We start from the raw sequence: 22,522 nt of genomic DNA on the forward strand, positions 1-22,522 counted from the left end.
GCTCCCTCTTCTGGTCCCAATAAGCAATAATTTCTACAGATCCTCTACTTGGTCTCGTAAGTAAATGGGGACTTCACAGTAGAATTACAAGAAACAAATATATAGAAATATATAGAAAAAATATTTTATCTCAGTCTTCAGAGAGATTAGTACAAGCTGAATAGCAGAAGTTTATTCTACTTAAGTATTTATCCCCATGGCTATACCCACTAGGGAATGCAGTTCCAGAAATGTGTGTATTTCAGAGATGAGGTTTCTCACAGCAAAATATTGTTGTAGACAGAGGTTTTAATAGTTACAAAAACCTTGTAGTTTGTGTTTCTATACTGATAATGTAACTTTTTACTTTTAGGAAATAAGATACTGTGCTTTTATTGACATTTTGAGTTAAAAATACTTGTGTCAGTTTTAAATGTTTGCTCTGACAAATTCAATCTTAAATACTTCTGTACTAAACTGTACTTTGATCATGGTAAACTGGTTTTATCAAAGAAAATTTTCAAAGATTTTATTCTGTGCTTAAACTTATTTAACATTTCCACTTAAGCGGTATGAAAAAAGTGACTACATTTATTTCATGAAATTTCTTTTTAGTTGGAAAACAGGTGGAATCAAAAAATTATCAACTGCATTAACCATTGCTTAGGAGTTTTGACCATTTTTCACCCATGTTGATGATGTCCAAGTAAAAGAAACTCACTTTCCTTACTAAAAGGCACATTTTTGACTTCTTGGTATTCATGTAGTACTTTTTTCCAGAATGTCTATATATACAGGAAAAACCAGGTACAATATATCTCATAATGTTGCTGGCTGTGAAAACTGGACACTGATGTCATATCTTAAGTGAAATTTGCACTTAACTGGAATTACTGGTTTTTTATCCTTAAAAACCCCCCAAAACATAATTTTGTAGGGTCAGAATTGCAACCTTAAATTCTATTGAAAAACCTCTTTATACATCTACTAAAGATGAATATTTCTGTAAAGGTAAAAGCAGAGACCAGATGCTTAACATTGGGTTTGTTTTCCTGAGAGCAGTCGTGAACTTTGAACATGGTATCACGGGACGGATGACTTATCGGTTCATCTGTATGATTTATTTGTGGGTGTGTATCTGTCATTCGGCTGAGTGCATTAACCATTTCTGAGCCTAATCCAAGGAATCTAGCATGGGGGAAGTGGTTTGTTGACGTATACAGGAGTGCTCCGAGCTGTTAAAGCCTCATTGCATTGGTCTAGGCAATACTTAAGCATTTCTCATTTTTTAAATAGCTGGCCTGCAAATTGATGTTTTGCATTGCTGTAACACTCCTGGAGTGTGGAGCAGCATCTTTTCATTACTTGTCCTATGAAAAGGCTTTGATGTACCTTGGCTATTTATGGTAGCACAGACTGGTCAGTGATCCCAAGTGGAGGGCAAGCGGCCCCTTCTCATTCTGTGCTTTTCTGATACTCAGTCCAGAACGCCTGTTTCAGGTTTGGGAGGAAGGGGAATGTGATGTGTGAATTAACAGCCAGCAATGGCATCCGTGCAGAATTACTTTGTCAAGTTGTCAGTGTCTTTACAACATGTTATGCCTATTAAACTGTTTGCAGCTCTCGTGTCTGTGTGTCCCTGGGGTCTCTAGTCATAGTTTTGTTGTAGCCACGCGGCCTAAGAGACAACTTTGCAGGTAGCAGTAGTGTTTTTTCTTAGCACAAACATAACTGAAACCACCACCACGGGTTTACTAGTCCTTGCACAGGTGTGACCTGTTTGGGGTGTTTTCATAACAAAAAATACTATGTTTGTCCAGAAGCCTACTCTTGCTTTGGAGCCCTTGGCATTTGTCGTCAGGTGGAGCTGATCATTACTTGCTTTACACTGGTTTTAGCACTGATTTTACATTTGCTGGTTGGCCCCAGCTGGGCATGAAGCCTATGGGCTACTTCAGGTATATCTTGAGGGAAAGCCCCGGTCTCAAGCCTAACACATCACCTGTGTAACACTGGCACCTGAAACTCAATAGTGCTTCAACAGTTTTCATTCACACTGTATGTGAGACCAAAATCTGAGCACAGACACACCACGCAAAGGGAACCGGCCGAACATGTCCAAAGGTACACGGCAGCCAGTCCAGAGGGTGTCGAGGACACAGGAGCCTCCTTGCTGCTGCTCCGTTCGTGCTTCAGAACAGCACACCCCGTGTGATGAGGGATGCATGCGGGCCCACAGTCACGGAATGCCGGAAAAGCCCGGTGCCTACAAGAGCCGAAGCGCACCCGCTGCCCTGCGCCCTGCGGGCCGGGTTCACCGCCGGGCAGGAGCGCGGGAGCAGCGGCTCCCCCGCCCCGCAGGCATGGGCGAGCGCGGCTGCCAGCGCCGCCGCTTCCCGCCCCGCGCCGGGCAGGCGCGGGCCGGGCCGCGGGGCAGCGCGGAGGCGCCGGGCGGGCGTCAGCGGCCGCATGCGCAGGGCCGGCGGCGGGCTCTGCGGTGAGCACGTGCGGCCGCGGCGAGCGAGCCGACCCTGCCGCCTGAGGTAGCGCCGGGGCCATGCGTTAAAACGCGTTTTTAGCTAAAGAAACGGGCGCGTCCCCAGTGGCAGGAGACGGGTGACGCGGTAGGAGAGCGGGAGCCTGCTGAGCCGTGAAGCCGTGGTGTTCTCAAGCCAGGGGCGCCTCAAGCGGCACGGGGGTGGGTGCGTGTTCCTCCGCGGCCCTCTGGAGGAGCGCCGCAGATTCCCTCTTAACTATAGGTGTCTTGTCCTGTTGCAGAATCTGTTGTCATGGACGGAGACAAGGAGCATGACAAAGGTACTGTGAGGTGGTGTTTAAAACAAACAAACACAGAATCTTACGCTTGAGAATAATTTCTTGTGTTTTTTTCTTTCCCCTCCCTCAAGTTGAAGATGTTGTGGGCAGCCACGTTGAGGATGCTGTAACATTTTGGGCACAGGTGAATTCAAAGAACTATTTGATTTTAACTGAGGTGTTTAATGTTACCCCCTCCTTTCCCCTGAATGTTACTATAGAAGTGAGAGTAAGCGATATCGTTTCATGTTTGACAAAACTTAATTTAGATTTCAGAATTGCAAGTATTGTTGTTCCCTTTTAAACTGAAATAAGTTTTCTTTTGTGAAATGTCAAAAAGAATTGTCCATCCATTTGGATGGTTTTCATGAATGTTTGTTAGGGACAAAAGCGTAAACATAGGGTTAAGCTCTCTGCTGTTGTCATAAGAATGCTGTAGGAGGCAGCTGGAGCCCTGCTGGGGGTGGAACCCCTATTCCAGCTGAGCATCTGGGGCAGTTTCAGTGAAGCCTGACGAGGAGCTGGCTAGGAGGTGCTGGGTCCTTTAAAGTTTGGTGTAGATGGGCGGGAGGATGTTGATGAGGGGAGTGAGGAAAAGTAAAAAACCCAAACCAAAGAACAGTTTTTATTAATATGGGGGTGCAGCTGGGAGAGGGGAAAATCCAGAGTGAGTACCAAAGCTTGCCTTTCCTATTTGGGCTGCTGGCTAATTGGGGTGTAGTCTTAGTCAACACCTCTGTGCCTTTGAGCAGCTGGAGGAGGTAATGCTGCTTGTTAAGTCCCTAATAGAAACTTGGGGAGGGGGGCCAAACTTTACTGGTTATGTTAATGGAATAGCTTCTTCTAATAAGGGATTTTTAGATGTAGTAGTCATAGATAATTCTCCTTTAGGTTCTTCCCCTGGCATTCTGAGACTTAGTCACAAGGCTTTGTTTAATTTTGTGAAGTAGCAAAGTTAGGAGTGTACTTTTAGTGTTAACAAAATGTTTAGTTGCACTGGTGTTTTCTTTCCTGCTCTGAGCTCTGCATCGTTTCCTTTGAATTATGTGGAGAATACGTCTAATAAATGCTGTGTTACTGGAAATGACCCAGTTTTAAAGTGCTCCAGATACGAAGTTGTAACTGGAAAGAGACTGCTTGCTCTCAGGCAAACCAAAACCCAAGTCAGACATGTAAGGAGTACAAGGGGTGTGCCAAAGCTGTTGTCTCCTTGTATTAAGGAGAGAAGGAAAAAGAACACCAAATACGTACTAAAATCTGTGAGTAAGGATCGATAAGTAAGATCTGTGTACTGCTTGCAGAAGCTGGTAATTAAACTGTTAAAACCACACATTGCAAACTGTTTCTCTGAGGTATGTTACCTGCCCTGATCTGTTCCATTAATTTTTGGAAGAAAATGAGAGCAGGCTTACAAACACAACTTTAAATCATGAAGATGGAAAGCTTAAGGTGGGGCATTACTTGTCTCAACAGCAGTGCAACTGTTTTGATTTAATTTTGGGCTGTTATGAGCCATCAAGCATCTATTAAAAGTGACAGTTAATAACTCGTAATGCTCTCTCTCACACTTCTTAGAATGTCAGTAGATGTAATGACCTCTTGAAATTAAGTTGTGAGCTGGCAGAAGCTTGTCCCCAGGCTAATGCAGTTTTTGGCAAACCTGATTTTAGTAAGGTAAGTAGGTTGTGTATGTGTGGAGATTGTTTTTCACCTGGATCTAAAAGCCTTAATTCTGTGCCACCACTTTCTTAGGTATTTTCTTGATCTTTGATTATGCTGTCGGTTATATTGTCTTAAGATTTCCTGAAGAACTGTTGGCTTTCCTAACAAAAGAAAATGCTAATTTGTGCGAGCAAGTTTAAATATTTCTGCATTTCAGTTAATTATGTGACCATACTGTTGTTGTGTGTTTTTTTTTTTTTTTTAACACTTGGAAAACACTACAAGAAGGTAATATGCAGAATGCTGAGTTCTCTTTTGTTGTCTCGTATGTGGGTTATCTTTAACAAGAGAACAGTGCTTTGTCAGAGAAGTGATTCTTTGCTCCATATCAAGCACTGCAGAAGATCTTGCAGTAACCTGTAATGTTAAATGTGCGGGACAAAGTACTATTAAGAAGATAACAAGGACATTTAATAGCAGTTCTATGACAAGCATACAAAGAGTGATGGCAACTTTAGGTTTTCTGTGTGAAGTACTGATGGCTATTGCAGAGTAAGGTTTAAATAAAGTGATTCGTATGGTGTGTGCAGGTAAATGACCTACATTCCTCTTGGAAAGGAAGAAAACACGCCAACAGCAAACCCAGCATGTTTGTGGTGTGACTGGCCTGTTCCTTTGTCGGGCTTTCTAAGCTGTCAGTGTCCATAAAATGTAGCCACACACTAACAGAAAAGCTCCAGGAATCTGCTGTGTAAAATGTTGGTGTTTTCTAGCTGCAAAATTTTCTTTGAGCTATTGATTTTGGAGTAGAGAAGGCTCAGGGGAGACCTTAGAGCAGTCTTCTAATACCTAAAGGGGCCCTACAAGAGAGGTGGAGAGGGACTTTTTACAGGGGCATGTAGCGACAGGACAAGGGGGAATGACTTTGAACTGAAAGAGGGGAGATTTAGATTAGACATTAGGAAAAAATCCTTCCCTGTGAGAGTGGTGAGGCGCTGGCACAGGGTGCCCAGAGAAGCTGTGGCTGCCCCATGCCTGGCAGTGTTCAAGGCCAGGTTGGACAGGGCTTGGAGCAACCTGGTCTAGTGGGAGGTGTCCCTGCCCGTGGCAGGAGGTTGGAACTGGATGAGCTTTAAGGTCCCTTCCAACCCATTCTGTGATTCTATGATTGTTATGAGAGATAGGATATCAAATGCATTACTTTGTTTTCATACTGCTGTTGGGATAATCATAAGAGAGTGTGAAAATAAGATTTGTAGTGTATTATAAATACCATTTTGAGGCATGGTTGTATTTTCAGTATGCTATTCATGATCTTTTTTCTCTCATTTCCAGATTTATGGTGGCTGTTTTTCTGAAGATAGATGTTGGTACAGGTGTATGGTACAGCAAGTGATCAACGATGAAAAGGCAGGAACTGTTTTTTTATGACTTCAGTCATGTATCAGTTCTACATGTGGGATGATAGGAATAAACGCAGCGCCTTCTCTATTTGAAACTTGCTATGTGAATGCCTATAGTGAATATACACATGGGACACAAATTCATGTGACCTGTAATTTTGACAAATGCTGATTAAAAAGACTGGCAGAACATGATATGCTTGCAAAGGGCTGTTTGTATCTCTTGATAAAGAGGTTCACGAGTGGTAGTTAATGTTGTTAAGCAATCTAATTTAATTTCGGAACTTCTGAGTGGTGAGAATGGCAGCCACCTTGTGACATGTTAGCACTGATGCAAATGCTGTTAATAAGCATTAGGTGACTGATACAGAAGGCTAGTAGTTTCTGTTTAAAATTATAATATCTGGACAGGTTGGTTGGCTTGGAAACATGAGATTAGATATCTGTCCATTGAAGAAAGTCCTCTATAATGCTTCTTAATTGTAGCCCTTAGAGGGCAGGGGGGAAGCCATCAGAGATCTGTTTTATTACTTTAAGTTTTGGTTTTGTTGCTAAGCTTTTAGACAGGTGCCAACATTAGAGATTTGTCTGACTTGGTTCCTTCCTCTGAAGGCTTAGCATGGAAGATTCTGATCTCTGTAACATGCGCATGAGTTGAAATGCTTATACTCCAGTAGTTATTAGTGCACGTTTCTGTAGGAGGTGTGTGTGACCTCTGCTGCTTTATATTTTATGTTACTGTTGCAGTGTCAGGTATTGTACATAGACTATGGAAATTCTGAGGTTCTGAATAGATCAGACATAGTGGAAATTCCACTGGACTTGCAGTGTCCGAGCATTGCCAAGAAGTACAGACTCCAGGGACTGCAGATACCAGCTGATCAGAATGTGAACATGTTTGACGAGGTGAGTAACGTTCTGACGCATTTAGATGATGGATCTGTAACAGATGCTGCCAAATATCAGCACAGTGTCACCAGAGGAGTCTTCTAAAAGCTGGATGTTTAATTGTGAAGGCAGGGTGTGCCGGGAAGGACAGTCTGACCTGTTGACCGGAACATACTCTGTAAACTAAAATGGTTTCATCAAAAAATGTTTCAAGTTGTGCTGGGGTGTGATTTTTTTTAGAGTATGCTTTTGCCATCTTCAGAGCCTGAGGTCGGTTTCTGACCGACCTGAGTTCTCTCTGGTGCCAAGGAAACAAAGTACCTCTGTTCTTTTCCCTTCAGAGGCAGAAATACTTCCCTTGGTCACAGAACCTGTGTTCAATTCACCTGCATCTGTGAGCTGCTTGAATGAATTTCTAAATGAGTAGTTTCAGTAAGGTAGATTTCTGTAAGACAGATACACATAATAATTAATTTGTTGCCATATTCCATTTCAACTTCTGGACTATTTATTGAAAGGCTGTTAAAAATGTAATAATTCTATTATTTTCATATTATTTTGTGTAACACTGTTCCATAGTTGGTCTGGTATCCTCTAAAAGAATTGCATAACCCGATTGCCAACTTCTCTTGAGGGTTGATGGGATGTTGGACTTGTGTCACTTATAAATGACACTGAATTCTTCAAAGCTGAACGTTGAGGGGGAGCTGTTGGTGTTGAAGTTTTGTCTGGAATTGACAGTGACTAATGAGGTACAGTTGTAGAGATACAGCATTGTTTCAGAGTAAATGTGCTAAACACAAGCTTTGCCTGTGCAGCTCTTTGGGTTTTGGTCTTAAGCTCATCTTCTTTTTCTAAGAAGACTGGCTGGTTTTAGCTGGCAGTATGCAGAGTGTCCAGTACACAACTTCACTGTATTTTGTTTTACAGGGGAAGAAGTTCTTGAGCAGCCTAGTTTTTGAAAAAGAAATAAAAATACATCACAAGGCCAAGCTCGAAGATGGTGCCATCATTGCCCAGGCAGAATATGAAAAGATAGATATTGGAGAAGAGGTGGCCAAGGCAGGGTTTGCTGAAAGATGCCCGTCTCCAGGATACACTAAAGAGGCAGAAGAGAAGAAAGCAGATGTCATGCAAATACAAAATCGGAAGATAAAGATTTCAGTTCCGCTGTGGTTAAGCAGGTCTGATCACACGATGCGCAACTCCCCAAGAGGGCGCGTTGAGCAAGGACCTGCCGGTGCCAGGAACTGGAATTTTCCTGGAAACCGGATGTTTGCCCCAAAGTAAGACAGTGAGATGTCATAGAAAACTTTGTGTGAGTGACCTGATCAGCTTAGTTGCTGGGATGTGGGTATATGGAGGGGGAAGTGAGTACCTAAAATACAAAATTCAATTTCTGTCTTTCCAGCATCAGGTAATACTGGTACTCAATGGAAGGGAATATGTGAGTGTGTGTGTGTGCAAACACATGCTGTGGTGGTGGGAATTAGGACTTTAATCTGTAGGAAACTGTTCATTAGTGTTGTTGCTGGTTGGATAGCTTGTTCTTCCTCATTTATTTTCCAGAGACAGACTATTCATAAGTATCTTAATGCAAGATTTTGAAAAAGAAGGAAGGGGTGGCATCGAGTAAGCAGAGATGATACTGGAAAGCTTAGTTGAAAGTGGAGGTTGCAGGACATGAGGCCTCTAGCAGATTCTGCAGTGATAGGCAATGGAGTAATGTTTGTTTTAGCATCTGAGGAATTTACATATGCCTGTCCTTGAGGCTTTTTGTAGCTCCCCTATTTATTTACCTCTATTAAAAAATTGGTGGATGCAAATGTGGAATGCAAAAGTACACTTACCGAGCAGGCAAACATGTTTTGGTGATTTGTTTGTGTAGGAATGTAACAGTGTGTGCTTACAAGAAATAAAGCCAGCTATCACAGTTTGAAGTCAGCTTTAGCGGATAACGGTTTCTCTGCACCTTGTAATTACATTGACAAGAGGTGGTGGTAAGTTGGCAGTTACAGTTGTTGTCAGAAATCTTTTTAAAGAGACTTGTCCTACAGTTGCTGGCATTGCCATGGCAACAGGCTGCTGAGAGAAATGCTTGTGGGTGGGAAAGATGGTACTTGGCGTTCAGAAAGTTGAGAGGGTGTAAGAAGTATCGTTCTCCAAAAAAACTTGTTTAGAATTTGCCAATGTTCCCTAATTTGAGCTTCTTGAACATTTTAATGAACCACCTGAGGGCATGTCCTTCCGCATCCCAGCATGGTATCCAAATCTGGTGTAAATTAGATCATTCTCAGTGATATGGTTCAGTGGTGGTCTTGGCAGTCCTGGGGTAATGATTGGACTTGGTGATCTTAAAGGTCTTTTCCAACCTAGTTCATTCTATGATTTAGGCAAGTCTATATGTTAACAAATACTAATATGAAGTGAGGTACCTTCAAAAGAGTCTGAATTTATAGTGAAGTGCCTCAACCTGAGTTATTTGATGCTGTGTTCTGCCCTGCTTTTTGAGTTACAGATAGGCTCTGAATCTAATTTTTAAAAAGAAATAGCTTTTTCTTCCTTTCTTTTTTTGTGGCTCACAGTGTTGAGATACTTCTGTGCACAAAGCTGTCCTGACCAGCCCAAGCAGCTGGATTCTCTATTCCATTTCTGTATGTTCTGGTGTCCTTTAACTTTTGCACATTGCAGGCATTTTTGGGGTGGTATGGCTGTGAGGGAAATGGAGAAAGACAGATGCTAGAATGCCACCAGAGCTATGCAGATGACGATAAAGTTTGGGGTCTAGTGGAGCTTTGGTACTGTACAGTACTGTCACAGTGCTCGGACACAGATGGCTTCACATCACTCAGTTATACTTTCAGGGCATAGATCCAAACCACTAACGTGAAAGTGCTTTGGCTTATTTAGTAGGTAGAAGACTTGAATTACAATGGACCTTGACTTTTCTGGGTCTGCAGTGTGGTATCATAAGATGGTGGTGTTTGTTTTTTTTGGGTGGGAAAGACTTGAGTTAGTGACTGTGAAAATTATATAAAGAGTTGTCTTCAGATGATGTATATTTTTGCTCAGTGTTGTGTAACAGTCTTTGTAAATGGCATGGAGAGGGGTACAAATTCTGAAGAGGTAAAGCGTGGTTGTATAGGTGCTTCTATAGACTTTTTAATGTGGTGGTCTGTGGTCGTTACTGAAATTACAACAGCAAGAATGGATGCACGTTGTAGGGTTTTTGAATTTTATTTTTCTTTTTTTTTTTTTTTAATTACTTAATTCTTCTTAATTCATTTTTAAAAGGGAAAAGGTGCTAGGTTTCACCTCAGTGCCAGACACCAGCTTGGCACAAGTAAGACCAGATCAGAAGCTGCCCGAAGAGAAAGAAGTTCTGAGAAGGGAGAATCTAGACCTCTTGCAGAGGCAGAAGGAACTAGAACTGAAGGTTCAACAGCTGAAATGTGAGCTTCAGGTATGTGAAAGTGTGAAGGGGGACGCTTCTTTCCTTGTTGCAAGTGTTCTCGACAATACTTCTGTCTGATAGTTTCATCGTACTGTAGTTCAGCAGGGAACTGCCCTGGTGCAGGGAGGAGAGGCTGTCAGTGCATGTTAGCATGTGTTTTGCAGTCCAGGCTGGACCCTCGCTCCCCTTCGTGTATGTACTGGTTTGCTACTGTGCTTGGTGCAGCTGCTGCTTTGGGTGTAGGCGTTCAGTTTGAACATGGAGTTTCGTGATTAAAAACATGTTTGTATGTAAGAATGTAATCCTTGCCTTCTTTTCACTTGGAGGGAAAAACAGCTTTCTGTGTGTTGGGCTGAAAATTCCTAAGCATCACAGAATCTCAGCAGCTGTGGAATTCTAGGCCTGGAAGTATTTCCTTAATTGCTCTGTGATAGAGAAGGTGTTTATATTTCTTTTCAGGGGAATTTCCTAGCACTTTCTGAGAAGCACAGTTCTTAGTAATAGTTCCTGATAGGCTTAAAAATGTCGAGATTGGTTTTAAATGTGATAAACAGCAGTAGTAAAAAGAGATTGTGTGAAAGGATGTTACGTTTGCATGAATTCAGAAAAAATGTTGTGCAAACTCTGATCCTTACAGAAATGAAAGGAAAATCTGCCATTGTGTAAATCCCTTTGACACCCCCAAACCTGAACTTGCACACAGCTGTTCCCCTTTTCTTTCTTGTGGAATAAAACTACTTATAACCAGTTTTGCTACTTGGTTACCTTTACCTAGAACACCTCTGTTTCTACATATGCTAACCTGTCATTGCACAGATTCTCCATCCACTGAAGACAGGATGTTTGTGCACTTTTATGCAAAACAATTTAATAAGCAACAGAATGTATGTCTGATTTTTAAAAAGAAATCTAAGAAAAAATAGTTGAATGCAAGGAATTCTTAGAAGCATTTCTTATGCGTAGTATGAAGATTTTGTTTTTAAAAGTTTCCTGCAAATTTTAATAACAATTTTGTGTTGAATGTAAGTAAACAGCTTTAATATAAACGGTTGTGGTTATTTGAAGTAAGAAAATACTTGCTCCCTGCTAAAATTACTGTGGTAGGCAATGATGTGTTTTAGAAGGATGATGTAGGGTGGTGGCTTTGAGAGATACATAAAAAAACCAAACAAAGCACCCTGCAGTCATGAGACTTTGGATGCTTACCTGCAAATACAAAATTATTTAAATCCTTCTTGGTTTTTTGTTTGTTGGGATTTTTTTTTAATATAATATGTGGTGAGTCTGAAAGGTTAACAACATTTAAAGACTGTTTCATTACCTTAATGGGAGTTTATAAAAGCATCTCTGTGGTGTGAGAGCAAAAGCTTTTAAATTTAGGTTGCCCCTTTGTCCCTTGAGGAATATAGCCTGATGTGGTGTGTGGGCTTTTTTTTGGGTCAAAAATATTCCTTATTTTGTCTTAAGAATATTCCTTGTAGGAAGGTCAGGATGGTTGTACATAGAGCGTTGTAGAACAGCAATACTTGTTCTGCTGCAGCACTTTGAGGTATGGTAGTGATGGGAGCAAGGAGTTTAATGAGGTCCTGGACTTGATTTCCCCCAACTAATGGGTAGGAATTTGTCAGCAAGGGAGGAAAAACTTGCATGGTACCTGAAGATTTGCTAGCAAATGGAGGTAACTGAAGAAACACACTTGAACACATCGATACTGAAATGAGGGAAAGGAAATGAACCATTAAGAACCTTTAAGAAGCTATTAAAATAAAATTATTCTCATTGGTTTTCATGTCTTTCTGGGCATTTTGTTAGTGTTTTGAAGAGGGCCAGTTCTGCGAGTGTGCGTGCTTGCGTTTATGTGTTTATCTCTAGTTTTCAGAAGTCTAAATTGTGGTCTGCATGTTAGTACCTCTGCCTGACTGTTTTGACTGTTGGTCTGTCTTTACCTCTCTTTGTTGAAACACTGCTCCGAAAACGATAAATAATTCAGAAAGAAAAGGAACTGTCCAGGAAAACTGCTGAAAGTTTTGAGAAGACCCTGAATACTTACATAGGAACGAAAATGAGAAGTTTGGCTGCTAAGGTGAAGGCACTGAAAGAAGTTAGGTATGTTGTTTTGTTTCTGGTTTATGGTTTTCTTCTTCCCCTTCCCTCCCCCAAAATAGTACTATTTCTCATTGCCCTGCTAAGCTCTTGAAATCATGCATTTCATTTGTTAATTTTCTAAGAAAAATGTAGTGTTATCTACAGAGGGGTGTCTTTCCCAAAACCAAGGCTGAAACCTGAGCTTTTTGGAAGCTCACATTGGAATTTGTGTTTTCTGCTTGTCAGTGTTTATCAGATTACTTCGGTTCACTTCTGCTCCAGTACTGTAGCTATTGCAAGAAAAGCTCTCAATTCCCTCTTCAAGGAAGATGCTAATTAGTAAATGCAGCTAGGTGTTAAAAGTAACTGCTTAGTCAGAGTTCCTTGGGTGTCTGTATTGCTGAGAGGTGTATCTCTCTGAGTAGCACAGCTTATCTTTCTAGATTTAAAAGAAGAGACAAAACTGCAGTGAGACAAAGACTTGAAATAGAAATGACCATCAGCTCCTTTAAGAAAGAATGTAATATATTGGTATATATGTTCGTGGAAGATGAATAGGACAAAAGGGAAATTAAGAGCAGGAGGGAATTTTCATGTAAAGCCTTGTCAGTTTTGAAGTATAGAGAATGTATTCTTGGTCCTTCCTCCTTCCTGGGGGAAAAAAAAAAAAGATTGAACAGCTAAATGAGACAAATTGCTGCTGCTACCTTTTGAAAGAAACTGAGTTATTAACATGGCAAAATATTTTTTCGTCTGTAACAACTTAGGCATGCAAATAAGACCAGTCATTTTGGGGAGCAGCTCTCGGAAGCCATAAAAGTGGTTACAGAAGGATGTCTCACTGTTCCATGTTCCTTGGAAAAACTGAAGAAGATTTGGACAGAGTATGACTTGGCTCAAGAGAGGATTCAGTTATGCACAAACGTGGTAGGTTGGAATTATTTTTTTCTTGAGCTAAAATTTAACAGCTACTGACAAGGTATTTTAGTCTTGTAAGTGTAGCTAGATAGCTGTGCAGCTGCAGTATCTGTCTTCAAAACCTTTTGTTAAAGCAGCATGCCGCTCCTTAGTGTAGGCTTCCCTAGCTTGGGGAGGGATAGAGAGCGAGGTATGCAAATGTGGTTTTGTAGAAAGATGGACTTGTGCAGGGGAAAACTGCCATCTAGTGTAACTTCTCTGTAAGCACAGGTCTGAAAAAGCCTGTCTGTGTTGGTAAGGATGGTTATGTACTGCATCTTTCGTGTGCGGTGATGCTGCTTTAGGAACAGGAAGGTTCCCTGGTCTGTGGCAGGCATTGTGATAAGGCAGGGAAGAGATGGCAGTTGTGTGTCTGGGAGAATTAAAGTGTTTTGACTATTTTGAGGTATAACCTAAAACATTTTAAATGCGTTTGCTGAAGTAATATTGCTGTATTCCACTTTATTCATTTTGAAAGGTTTTGGCGAGTCAGGTAGGTACCTTGTCTGATATGAATGTAGGGTTCTTCTCGCATGCACAGAACTAATCCTGCCAGTCACCCAAGGGAAACTTTCTTTTTGTTTCTAGAAAATTGCCTTTACTTTAATGATCTTACTGCAGATAATGAGTAGGGAGTTGACAGGCCACCTGATCTTCCTGCCAGAAGGCAAGGAAAAAATTGGTAAAAGGACTTTTATTTTTTTTTTTTTTTTTTTTTTTAAATTATTATTATTACTATTCTAAAGCATTCTTCTCCAGCAAGAAATCTTCTGCAGTCTGACTTTGTGGATAATCCAAATTCTAATTTGTGTAATACAATCAAAAACTGCAGGACAACTAGGACTTTTTAAGTTTACAGTCGCTGCTAGGACTTCTACTGTGATCAGCAGTCATGCAGGAACTGTTTCTTTAGTTGTCTGATAATGTCATATCTTTACACTGTAAAGGATGCTGTGTTTATGCAAAGTGGTCATGTCATAGAATAGTTAGGGTTGGAAAGGACCTTAAGATCATCTAGTTCCAACTTCCTGCCATGGGAGGTTAAAAACAAACTTTGCTTTTTCATCCATCCCTAGTCAGGCATGTATTGTGCTATTCAGACTTTGCAAGGAATAACGTTTTTTTGTATCGCCTTCCACATTGTGTATGTGGTGTCTGGGTGTGAGTTGCTGACTTGCTTTTCCTTCTGCATAGGATGAAATAGATGAATTTATTAGCAAGAGAGATGAGGTGCAGCAGAACTTGTATTCAGCAGCAAAAGAATTAATTTTGGAAGTGGATCAACTGCCCCTCTCTGAGCGCTCAAGAACGTTACAGGTAAGGAAGCTGCTCTTATCAGTATTGATTCTGAAAGGCTGAGAACCTGTGGAGGGTGTTTCTTAAGTGTTAAACTTTTTATAGTTGGAGACCTTCACAGCAGCAGGTGAAGCTTTAGATGACACTTCCAAGTTATGTCGTATATCTGACACTTACAATTAAAGTTAATGCAGTTATCCTGTGAATTATGGCAGTGGGTTTTGTGGTTTGATTATATGCTTTCCTAGCCCTTTCTGTGAAGGTGGCTGTGTAGTTTGGACTAGTGTAGCAAAGTGTAAACAGTTTAAAGCCTTTTTTCATTGTGAGAGTTAAACTCTACAGGAGCACATCTTTATACCAAGAATTTCTGTCCCTCTCAGCCAACCCAACAACAAAAGATAGGGAAGTAGATGGGGAAATATACTCTGTAGAGGCAGCAAGAACTTTTGAAGAGGACTTTACCAATTGAAATATTACTAAGGTGGTGTTACTGGCCTTTGCTACTAGAAATAAATTCTTTTCTTCTTTTTAACTTGAGAAATATGACTTGCTTTTATTTTGACTATGCAGATGTGTGTGGAGAGGGGAAAAAGGTTGGCAGTAGTTTGACAGCTTGTCTGTATCAATTCCAGCAATGTATTTGTCCGCATGTGCATGAGAGTGTGTTCTTAGGAAAAATCACTAGGGTTACAGGCTGTGCATAAGTTTGTGTAAGGTTGGAACAGCTAATAAGTGGAAGCATTCAAATTTTCATGGAATTACTTACTCAATTTCTAATGGAATTATTTTTTCAATGTAATTAAAATGTTTTGATACTTATTTTTTGGTTCTAGTCTGATACACAGATTGGTGTTTAATTGGAAAAGAAACTTGATGGGTAAGGATTTCATGGCATTTCATGGAAAGCTGTGGTGTAGTGTTGTGTTTTTCTGTTTTGTGGTGGTTTTGGTTTTTTGGTGTGTGTTTAAAGGTTATGCTGTGCCAATCCACTAGGTGGTAGGCATTAAGCATCTTCTAGATAATTGTACTGCAGTGAAATGGTAACAGTGCTTTGAAAATATTTGAAGGGGTACTGAGATGCTGTTAGGTGTGTTAAGCGAATTTTGGGCTTTAGCTTAGCAATGCTGATGATCCTCCCTTCTATTGGGAAAACTATTTTGATCTAGCCTCTAAATGGGAAAATGAAATAAGTATTTACCAAATATCACTGAGAACCTTGGCTGCAATTTTATAGAGCTGAAGAGGTCATGCTATGCTGTCTTAGAGAAATGAGTGTTTTTCCAGTGTCTCTCAGGAGAATGGGAGCTTGGGGGCTCACGCTCCCCTCACTGAGGCTCTGTATTGCAAACCTCGCTTCTGCATCACATATCTCTTCTGACTTGTTTTGTGCCTTCTGGTGACAATTGTTTCTGGCCTAAAATGCAGACAAATTCAAACAGCTTCAGCCACAGCTGGGTGCAGCTGGCTAGGTGAGCTCCATGCTTCCCAAGTGATAATGCACTAGTTAAGAGGAAAGCCGAGAGTGTGGACATACACTTAAGTTACTCTAAAGCGAGCTAGGGTGTGAGTTTGCTAGTTGTCAGCTGTTCTGTGTAAGCATGTTTCCTCTGCCCCATTGGTAGCATGTAGTAGCTTGTTCAGTTCCCTTTGAATTAGCACTTTTAGAGGCTGGGACAAGTACATGTAGGCCACTGAGCCATCTTTATATGGTAACCTGTGAAGTTGCTAATGTTTTAGGGAAGTGTGTTATAATATGAAAAAATAAAGGGGAAGAAATAGGACATAACTTACAGAATTCTTTGAGGGCAGCCTTGTGGAATGTGTGCAGATACTATACTGGTGTGACTGGTGCTATTATTTTTGTAAACTGGGTGTGATATTGGATATGAAACTTACTGAGCACCTCTCTCAGCTCTGTTACCCCCTTTTGGCTGCTGTTAAACGGGATGATTTTTTTCTCCCTCCTTCAGGCTCTTCCATTTGAACCTGGTTTCTACTTTGCTGTGCCATTTTCTAGCCATGTGTATCCTGGTGTATTAAATTCCAGCTGTTCAGAAACAGAACGTGAGGAAAATCTGTTGTGCACCTGAATGACTTAAACAACCTCCATAAATTTAGCACTAAACCTTCTTCTATTTGTTTATAGACAAGCATATTTGTTCAAAGCTCATGTCACTTGGCTCTGTTGGAAATTGCTGTTTTAAACAATCTGTTGTACTGAGTGAGTGCTGTTCATTGTAGTAGCTATTGTTACGAAAGTGGTTTTATAATTTTTATAAAATCCTGTTTGCTGGTGTGGTGGTTTTCTTTTGTTTGTTTTGGGGTTTTTGCATGTGTGTATTTAGTCTTATGTGTATTTAGTGTGTGTATTTAGTTATAATGTGAAGAAAATCTTGGGCTTTTGTCCCCAATGTGAACTTCTGCTGCAGATTTTTGTGTGTAGAAATGAGGTCTGGTTGTGGCATCATCATGTCAAGTTCACTTCCTCACCTCCACAGTACCTGCAGTCCTCAGCAAGGGGAGGCCATTGCTGCCATGTTGTGGCCTGTGGTGATAGTGTCAGTCTCTTTAAGTTATATTTGGTTGCTTATATGACTGCTGGATTTCAAATGTCTGAAAGGCTCCTTCCTGACAAGTGACTCTAAGTTCTGTCATACTGCTTTTTCCATGGTATCGGCCATTGAGTCTCAAGAGATGCAAAGCTGAATGCCGCTCTCAAGAGTAGGGGAGCTGTTTTGGTGTTTTTCTTCATCAACGTGACCTAAATGTTGTTTGGGAAGGTCTGTGATATTTAACTCAAATGTTCTGGGATCTGAGAACAGGGGGAAAAAAATGAAACACTATGTAAGCAAACTGTCAGCAGCCTTTCTCAGATGTGATGTGGGTAAGTAAAATGATGGATTTTAAAAGCTTTACAAAAGCACAAGTTCATCCAGTCAAATCCCACTGTTCAGGGAGAATTTTCTCTTTTGAACTGTAGCAAATTGCCTGCAAACACCAGGGTAGCCCTTGAGAATTTTTTTTATCATGGGACTTTCTACCCAGGTGACAGGAAGGCTGCTTTCCGTTAGGATGTTGTCTCCGCTGGTAATTGACTGATACATTCCTCTCTGACCCTGCTGTTGCTTCAGGTTGTTTGACAGGCTGCCCTTCGTTTAAAAGTGATTTCTGTTTGCCCTGAGCTTTAGCCTCAATGTTATTCCCTTGCATGTAGTGTAGCACTTCAGTTTCTTTTCTAATACGCTTCAAAAGAAGGTGGACCCTCTGTGCTTCATATACTTGTGGAATACTTGACTTTTAGATGGAAATGGAAGTTTCCAGACTGTAAAACTAGTTTCAGACAGCCTTCAGGTGTCAGACACATAGGTAATCGCTGTTCCATCTAGGAATCAGCATGATGATGAAGGTGCCTCAGAAGAGATTTGACTAGTGATTTTTGAAGGGAGAGATCAGTCTAAAAAGCACTCTTTGGGTGTCTCACTGCATGCCTTGTTTCTTAATACAAGTTCACTTTGTTTTCTGAATTCGAGCAGTTTTATGAGGACCATTATAGGTCAAGGCTAAGTTGAATGGGGCTTTGAGCCTCCTGGTCTACTGGAATATGTCCCTGCCCATGGCAGGGGGGTTGGAACCAGGTGATCTTTAAGGTCCTTTCCAACCCAAACTGTTCTATGATTCTGTGAACCCCATTTTTCTCTTTATCCTGATGAGTATGACTTCAAAGCTGAATCCATAGGGTAAAATAACTAGAAGACAAATGACTTCTTAAGAGCTGTTAAACCTTTTGAGGTGTCTTTTCCTTCCGTGTTTCGAAGGGAAAAATCAGACTCCGCGGTCTCTGTGCGAGATCCTTCTCTGCACTGAATTTTCTGGCTGACGTACTGCCACTAGATCTGAGAGGAAAGTATAAATAAAATATACTTCACTGGAAATAGAGGCTTTTGTAGTAGAAATAATGTTATGCCAGCAGGTAGTGCTAACTTTTCCTGTGTTAAATGACTTGATTTTAATAGATGGTGTATGGTCACAAAATTCTTCTTGTTTGCAAATCTGTTTTTCTTTGATTCATTTGATGCACAGAAACTGTCTGCTTCTCTGGAGATATATGGTCAAGGTTCTGAAGCAGATGACTCTGAGGAAGTATTTCAAGAATTCTTTAAGTGGAAGAATATTAAAATGGAGAAATTAATTTGTGTCAGAAATGATACAGACACAGCTCTGCGAGTTCTTGCTGACTGGTTCAGTGGCGTCTTAAAGGTAAGGTGAACAGTCAATCTTTCCTATTGGTGAAAAATATGAAGTATGACACTAACAGAGCTAGTGAGCAGTAGACGTTGATAGGGACAGCTATCTGTGGCAGGGAAATTCTGCCATGAAGAATGGCTCTAGATGACAGTGCCTTAATAGAGAGGGAAAGGGAATGCGTTGAGGAATGGAGTATTAATTTACCTTTATTCTTAGCATACCGTTGTGGTGAGCCAGAATTTATGCTTGCCTATGAAAGGACATCTTTTGTATCAAAATCAGTACTTCTGTGCAAGTAGAACTTTTGTAGGGGTGTGCTTTATCTGTTCATTGTGTGACTGAAATGCTTTAATTAGTCCTTTCAAGTGGCCTTTGGATAGAAAAACTTAAGGTTTTAAAAGGTTAATAAGTTCGTAAACGCTGCTGGAAGAGGTGATGCACTGCAAAGCAGCAGCCAATCTGACTTGACATGATTTAGGAACAGTTTGCAGAAAAATATATATTAGATCTTTTTTTCCTCATTGAATTGCTGACTGTGGAGAATTTATGCACATAAATTGTCCACTTCTATTTGCGTGTTCTGCAATATTTTCTGGAATACCGTTCTGATGCTCTATGTCTCTCTCGGTCTGAGTTGTAGGAGGTTTGGAGCGTTAAAGTTGCAGTGCATTCTGTTTGCCTTAACAGGAGATGGATGGTGGAAGTGGGTTATCATCCATTGAGTTCTGATTGTAAAGAAAGTGCAAAATAGGGAGGTAGCTTCATAGCTTTCCTGTCTCTGTGCGTAATATCTATGTTCTTGCTCAGTTTAGGACTCCTAACCTTCCTGGAAAGACTGTAAGGTGCTCTCTCTGTTCCTGCAGGCCCAGCTTCCTTGATTTCCTTGTTGTGCTTTGTGTGCAAATGTTGTCAGTTTGTGTCAGCACAACCTTCCTGCCCATGTGAATTGTACATAATCCACCAGGGTTGTGCTCTTTCATAGTGAATAGGTTTTCTGCCCTTGCATTTCATTGTACCCAGAGCATTTACTGTGGTCAGATGCTCTTATGAATGGCACTGTTCCTTGACCTGATGATAAATGCTGTTCAGCAGCAGTAGCAGCAGCATCAATTGGTGCATGTCATATGCAGTGTAACATTAACAAATATAATTACTTGCAGATGTTTATAATCATGTCAGTTATTAGAGGGGGCAAACAAACCTGCAGGTGGGTTTCTGTGATTGCTGGGTGCGATTCAGTGCCATTTTGCATGTATGAAAGTGACTAAAGTTTGTTAGTGTAGTGATGAACTTCCCATTCAAATTTCCAATCTGAACTCTGCAAACAGTTCAGAGACGCAGGAAATGTACAGGCTGTTGGCATGAGTTGGTAAAGCCCTTGTAGGTAGAACAAGGAAGAATTTTTTTATTTATCTATCTTAATCATGTCAGCTTTTGATGTGCAGTTGTGCTGTTGCAATATGACTTCTACCTCCTTTTTAACAAAAAGTGTGAGCAATTGCGTAGGGGAAATGTTTCTTTGAAGCGTTTCCTTTCCCCTTATTTTTAAACAGATAACTCCTCTTCCTCTCTTCCTGAATCTACATTAATCTTGTGTAGCATTGATCGGAATCTATAATAGGAAATGGGTCAGTGGCAGACAAGGGAATTTTCAGAGACTGGATGGTTCATTTCCAATATGTAGCTCCAGGCTTTGGGGAGCAACATCCTGTTTGAACTTGCAGTGTTAACATTTTTATTTGGAGTTCCTTTAAGGTTAAAGCAACAAAATATTTTTACTGTCTTTAATGGAATACACGTGCTTGATAGGTGAATGAACAAAGTGGGTTTGGAGTTCTCAGGTTTCTATCATGACTGCGTATCTAGCGTGGTAACTGCAGGACCATATTTTCATCTTAGTTCTCGTTGCCAGTGCGGTATCTTTTCTTGTGCAGATAGGAGTAACAAAACTTTGCTGAAAACAACATTTAGTGTAATTATAAGCTGATCTTACTGTTTTTATTCTGGCACCTTCTGTGTCTTACATCGTGAAGCTTAGGTTATTTCTGACTTCTGTGAAAACACTTAGGGTTTCCTGGTGAAATCTTAAACCTTATTTCACACTTAATAATAAACTGTGAAATAGATGCCAGGATGTGTCTTTATCTCAGGTAGTACTATATAGGAATGGAAAGTGCACTTGATAGTGAAACTGCCATATTGAGCATCTTGTGTGTCACTGTGTGGGCAGCACATATGTTGATTTTTGACATGAAACTCAGTAAAAGAAGGATTGGGATTCTTCTACTGTTTCATTTTGGTAAAAATCAAAATGAGATTAGAAAAATAAAACCCGATCAAGCCAAGAATCAACTTTCTTCTTGCCTGATGAATCTTGACTCTGTTAGTTCTAGAAGCGGTTATATCACTCAAGTGTGAGGCGGTTAAAGGTGAGATCTGACACAAATCCTGATTAGATTTCCAGTAGCACTACCTCTTTGTATTTCTTATTTGTTTCTGCTGTCTGCTTGCTAATGTCTTACTTCCAAGTGCAAGGCTGATTGGTTTGTTGTTTTTTCCCCTTTTGAAGTGTTTTGATCTGATGTCAGAAGCATCTTCAGAGCTAGAGAAAGTGGTTGACAATGCAGATGAAATTCTCAAAAAGGTTGAGTTGGCTATTTGTGAAGAACTGGATGCTGACTTAAATGTGAGTAAGTTCTGATCATGTCTACTGTGTGATGACTTCTATGTATTTTATACATCTTTAATTTCAGTTTAAAGCTTTTCTTAATATATCAGATGAGTTTATTTGCTACAAGGCATCAAGGCATCAAGGCTACAAGGCTACAAAGCATCTTCTTTTGTGGAAATATGATAGAAATCACTCAGGCTGCTCCCCAGGGTGAAGAGAATGTGTTTTCCAAGCAACAGGCAGAGGACATCTTTGCGTTACAGGAACTTAGCTGTATGTATGACTAGCTTAACTGAGAAAGAGTGGGAAAACTGGTTCCTCCCTCTCTGTGTGTAGAGAAGCTTTATTTGAGTTCTACTGAGTTTTGGTGCTTGTTGAAAATACAGGAAAGTAAGTTTCTGTTTAAAATAAAGAGAGCGCCTCTGTGCGTGAATGTATGTGGATAAATTTACTTTTGCCGGTCTTTTTCATCACTTTCATTTTGCACAGAACAGGTGTTCTTGTCTTCCTGATAATGTTTTTCTAAGCTTCTGTTAGCCTTTTCCCCAGTTATTTACCTTTTCTGATAAGGATTTCCTCCATTCTCTTTTGCTGACTCTTGGAGGTACTTGCATTGTCTCTGCAATGAAAGTCCCTGCTGTGCCAGAGGATGGTCATGTCAACAAAAGTTGAACCTGTCCTTTGGTGTAGTGTAATATTAGCAACAAACCAGTAGCTTAGTCTGCTTGTGACTGCTCTCTGGTAGAACCAGTGACTCTCATTCAGAAGAAGGGCTGCATGCTTTACTGCATCATATCTATTTAACCACTAAAAAGAAAAAAAAAAAGAAATGCTTTCATAGCATGTGGCATATGAAATTGGTCTTCTGCATAGAAGTGCCAGTCAGTTGTATTCTATTGAAAGTATTGGATGAACTCTTCCACTTGTTAACTTCCCTTTTAGAATCTCTGTAAGAAGAGAGGAAAATCTGATAAATGATTCCCCCCTCCATTAATAATGAAATTTCTCAGTTTTGCGTCTCAAACATCGGTGTGTATAAATGAAGAACAACTCTTAATCTTTAATTTC

General features: G+C 40.5%; 1 protein-coding gene across 1 annotated transcript in view; it reads left to right on the top strand.

Moving 5' to 3' along the window:
• The first annotated feature begins 2,599 nt into the window (after window positions 1–2,599).
• STK31 (serine/threonine kinase 31) overlaps window positions 2,600–22,522 on the top strand; it is a 35,038-nt gene continuing 15,115 nt past the window's right edge. Inside the window, 13 exon segments of the mRNA XM_030485637.1 lie at window positions 2,600–2,677; window positions 2,758–2,796; window positions 2,886–2,938; window positions 4,369–4,467; window positions 5,791–5,865; window positions 6,606–6,764; window positions 7,677–8,032; window positions 10,041–10,209; window positions 12,191–12,306; window positions 13,053–13,212; window positions 14,437–14,559; window positions 18,619–18,795; window positions 21,353–21,469. Coding sequence (XP_030341497.1) covers window positions 2,769–2,796; window positions 2,886–2,938; window positions 4,369–4,467; window positions 5,791–5,865; window positions 6,606–6,764; window positions 7,677–8,032; window positions 10,041–10,209; window positions 12,191–12,306; window positions 13,053–13,212; window positions 14,437–14,559; window positions 18,619–18,795; window positions 21,353–21,469 — 1,632 coding nt within the window. The 5' untranslated portion in view covers window positions 2,600–2,677; window positions 2,758–2,768.

Source organism: Strigops habroptila, chromosome 1 (genome assembly GCF_004027225.2).
Source record: "Strigops habroptila isolate Jane chromosome 1, bStrHab1.2.pri, whole genome shotgun sequence".
NCBI classification, from domain to species: domain Eukaryota; kingdom Metazoa; phylum Chordata; class Aves; order Psittaciformes; family Psittacidae; genus Strigops; species Strigops habroptila.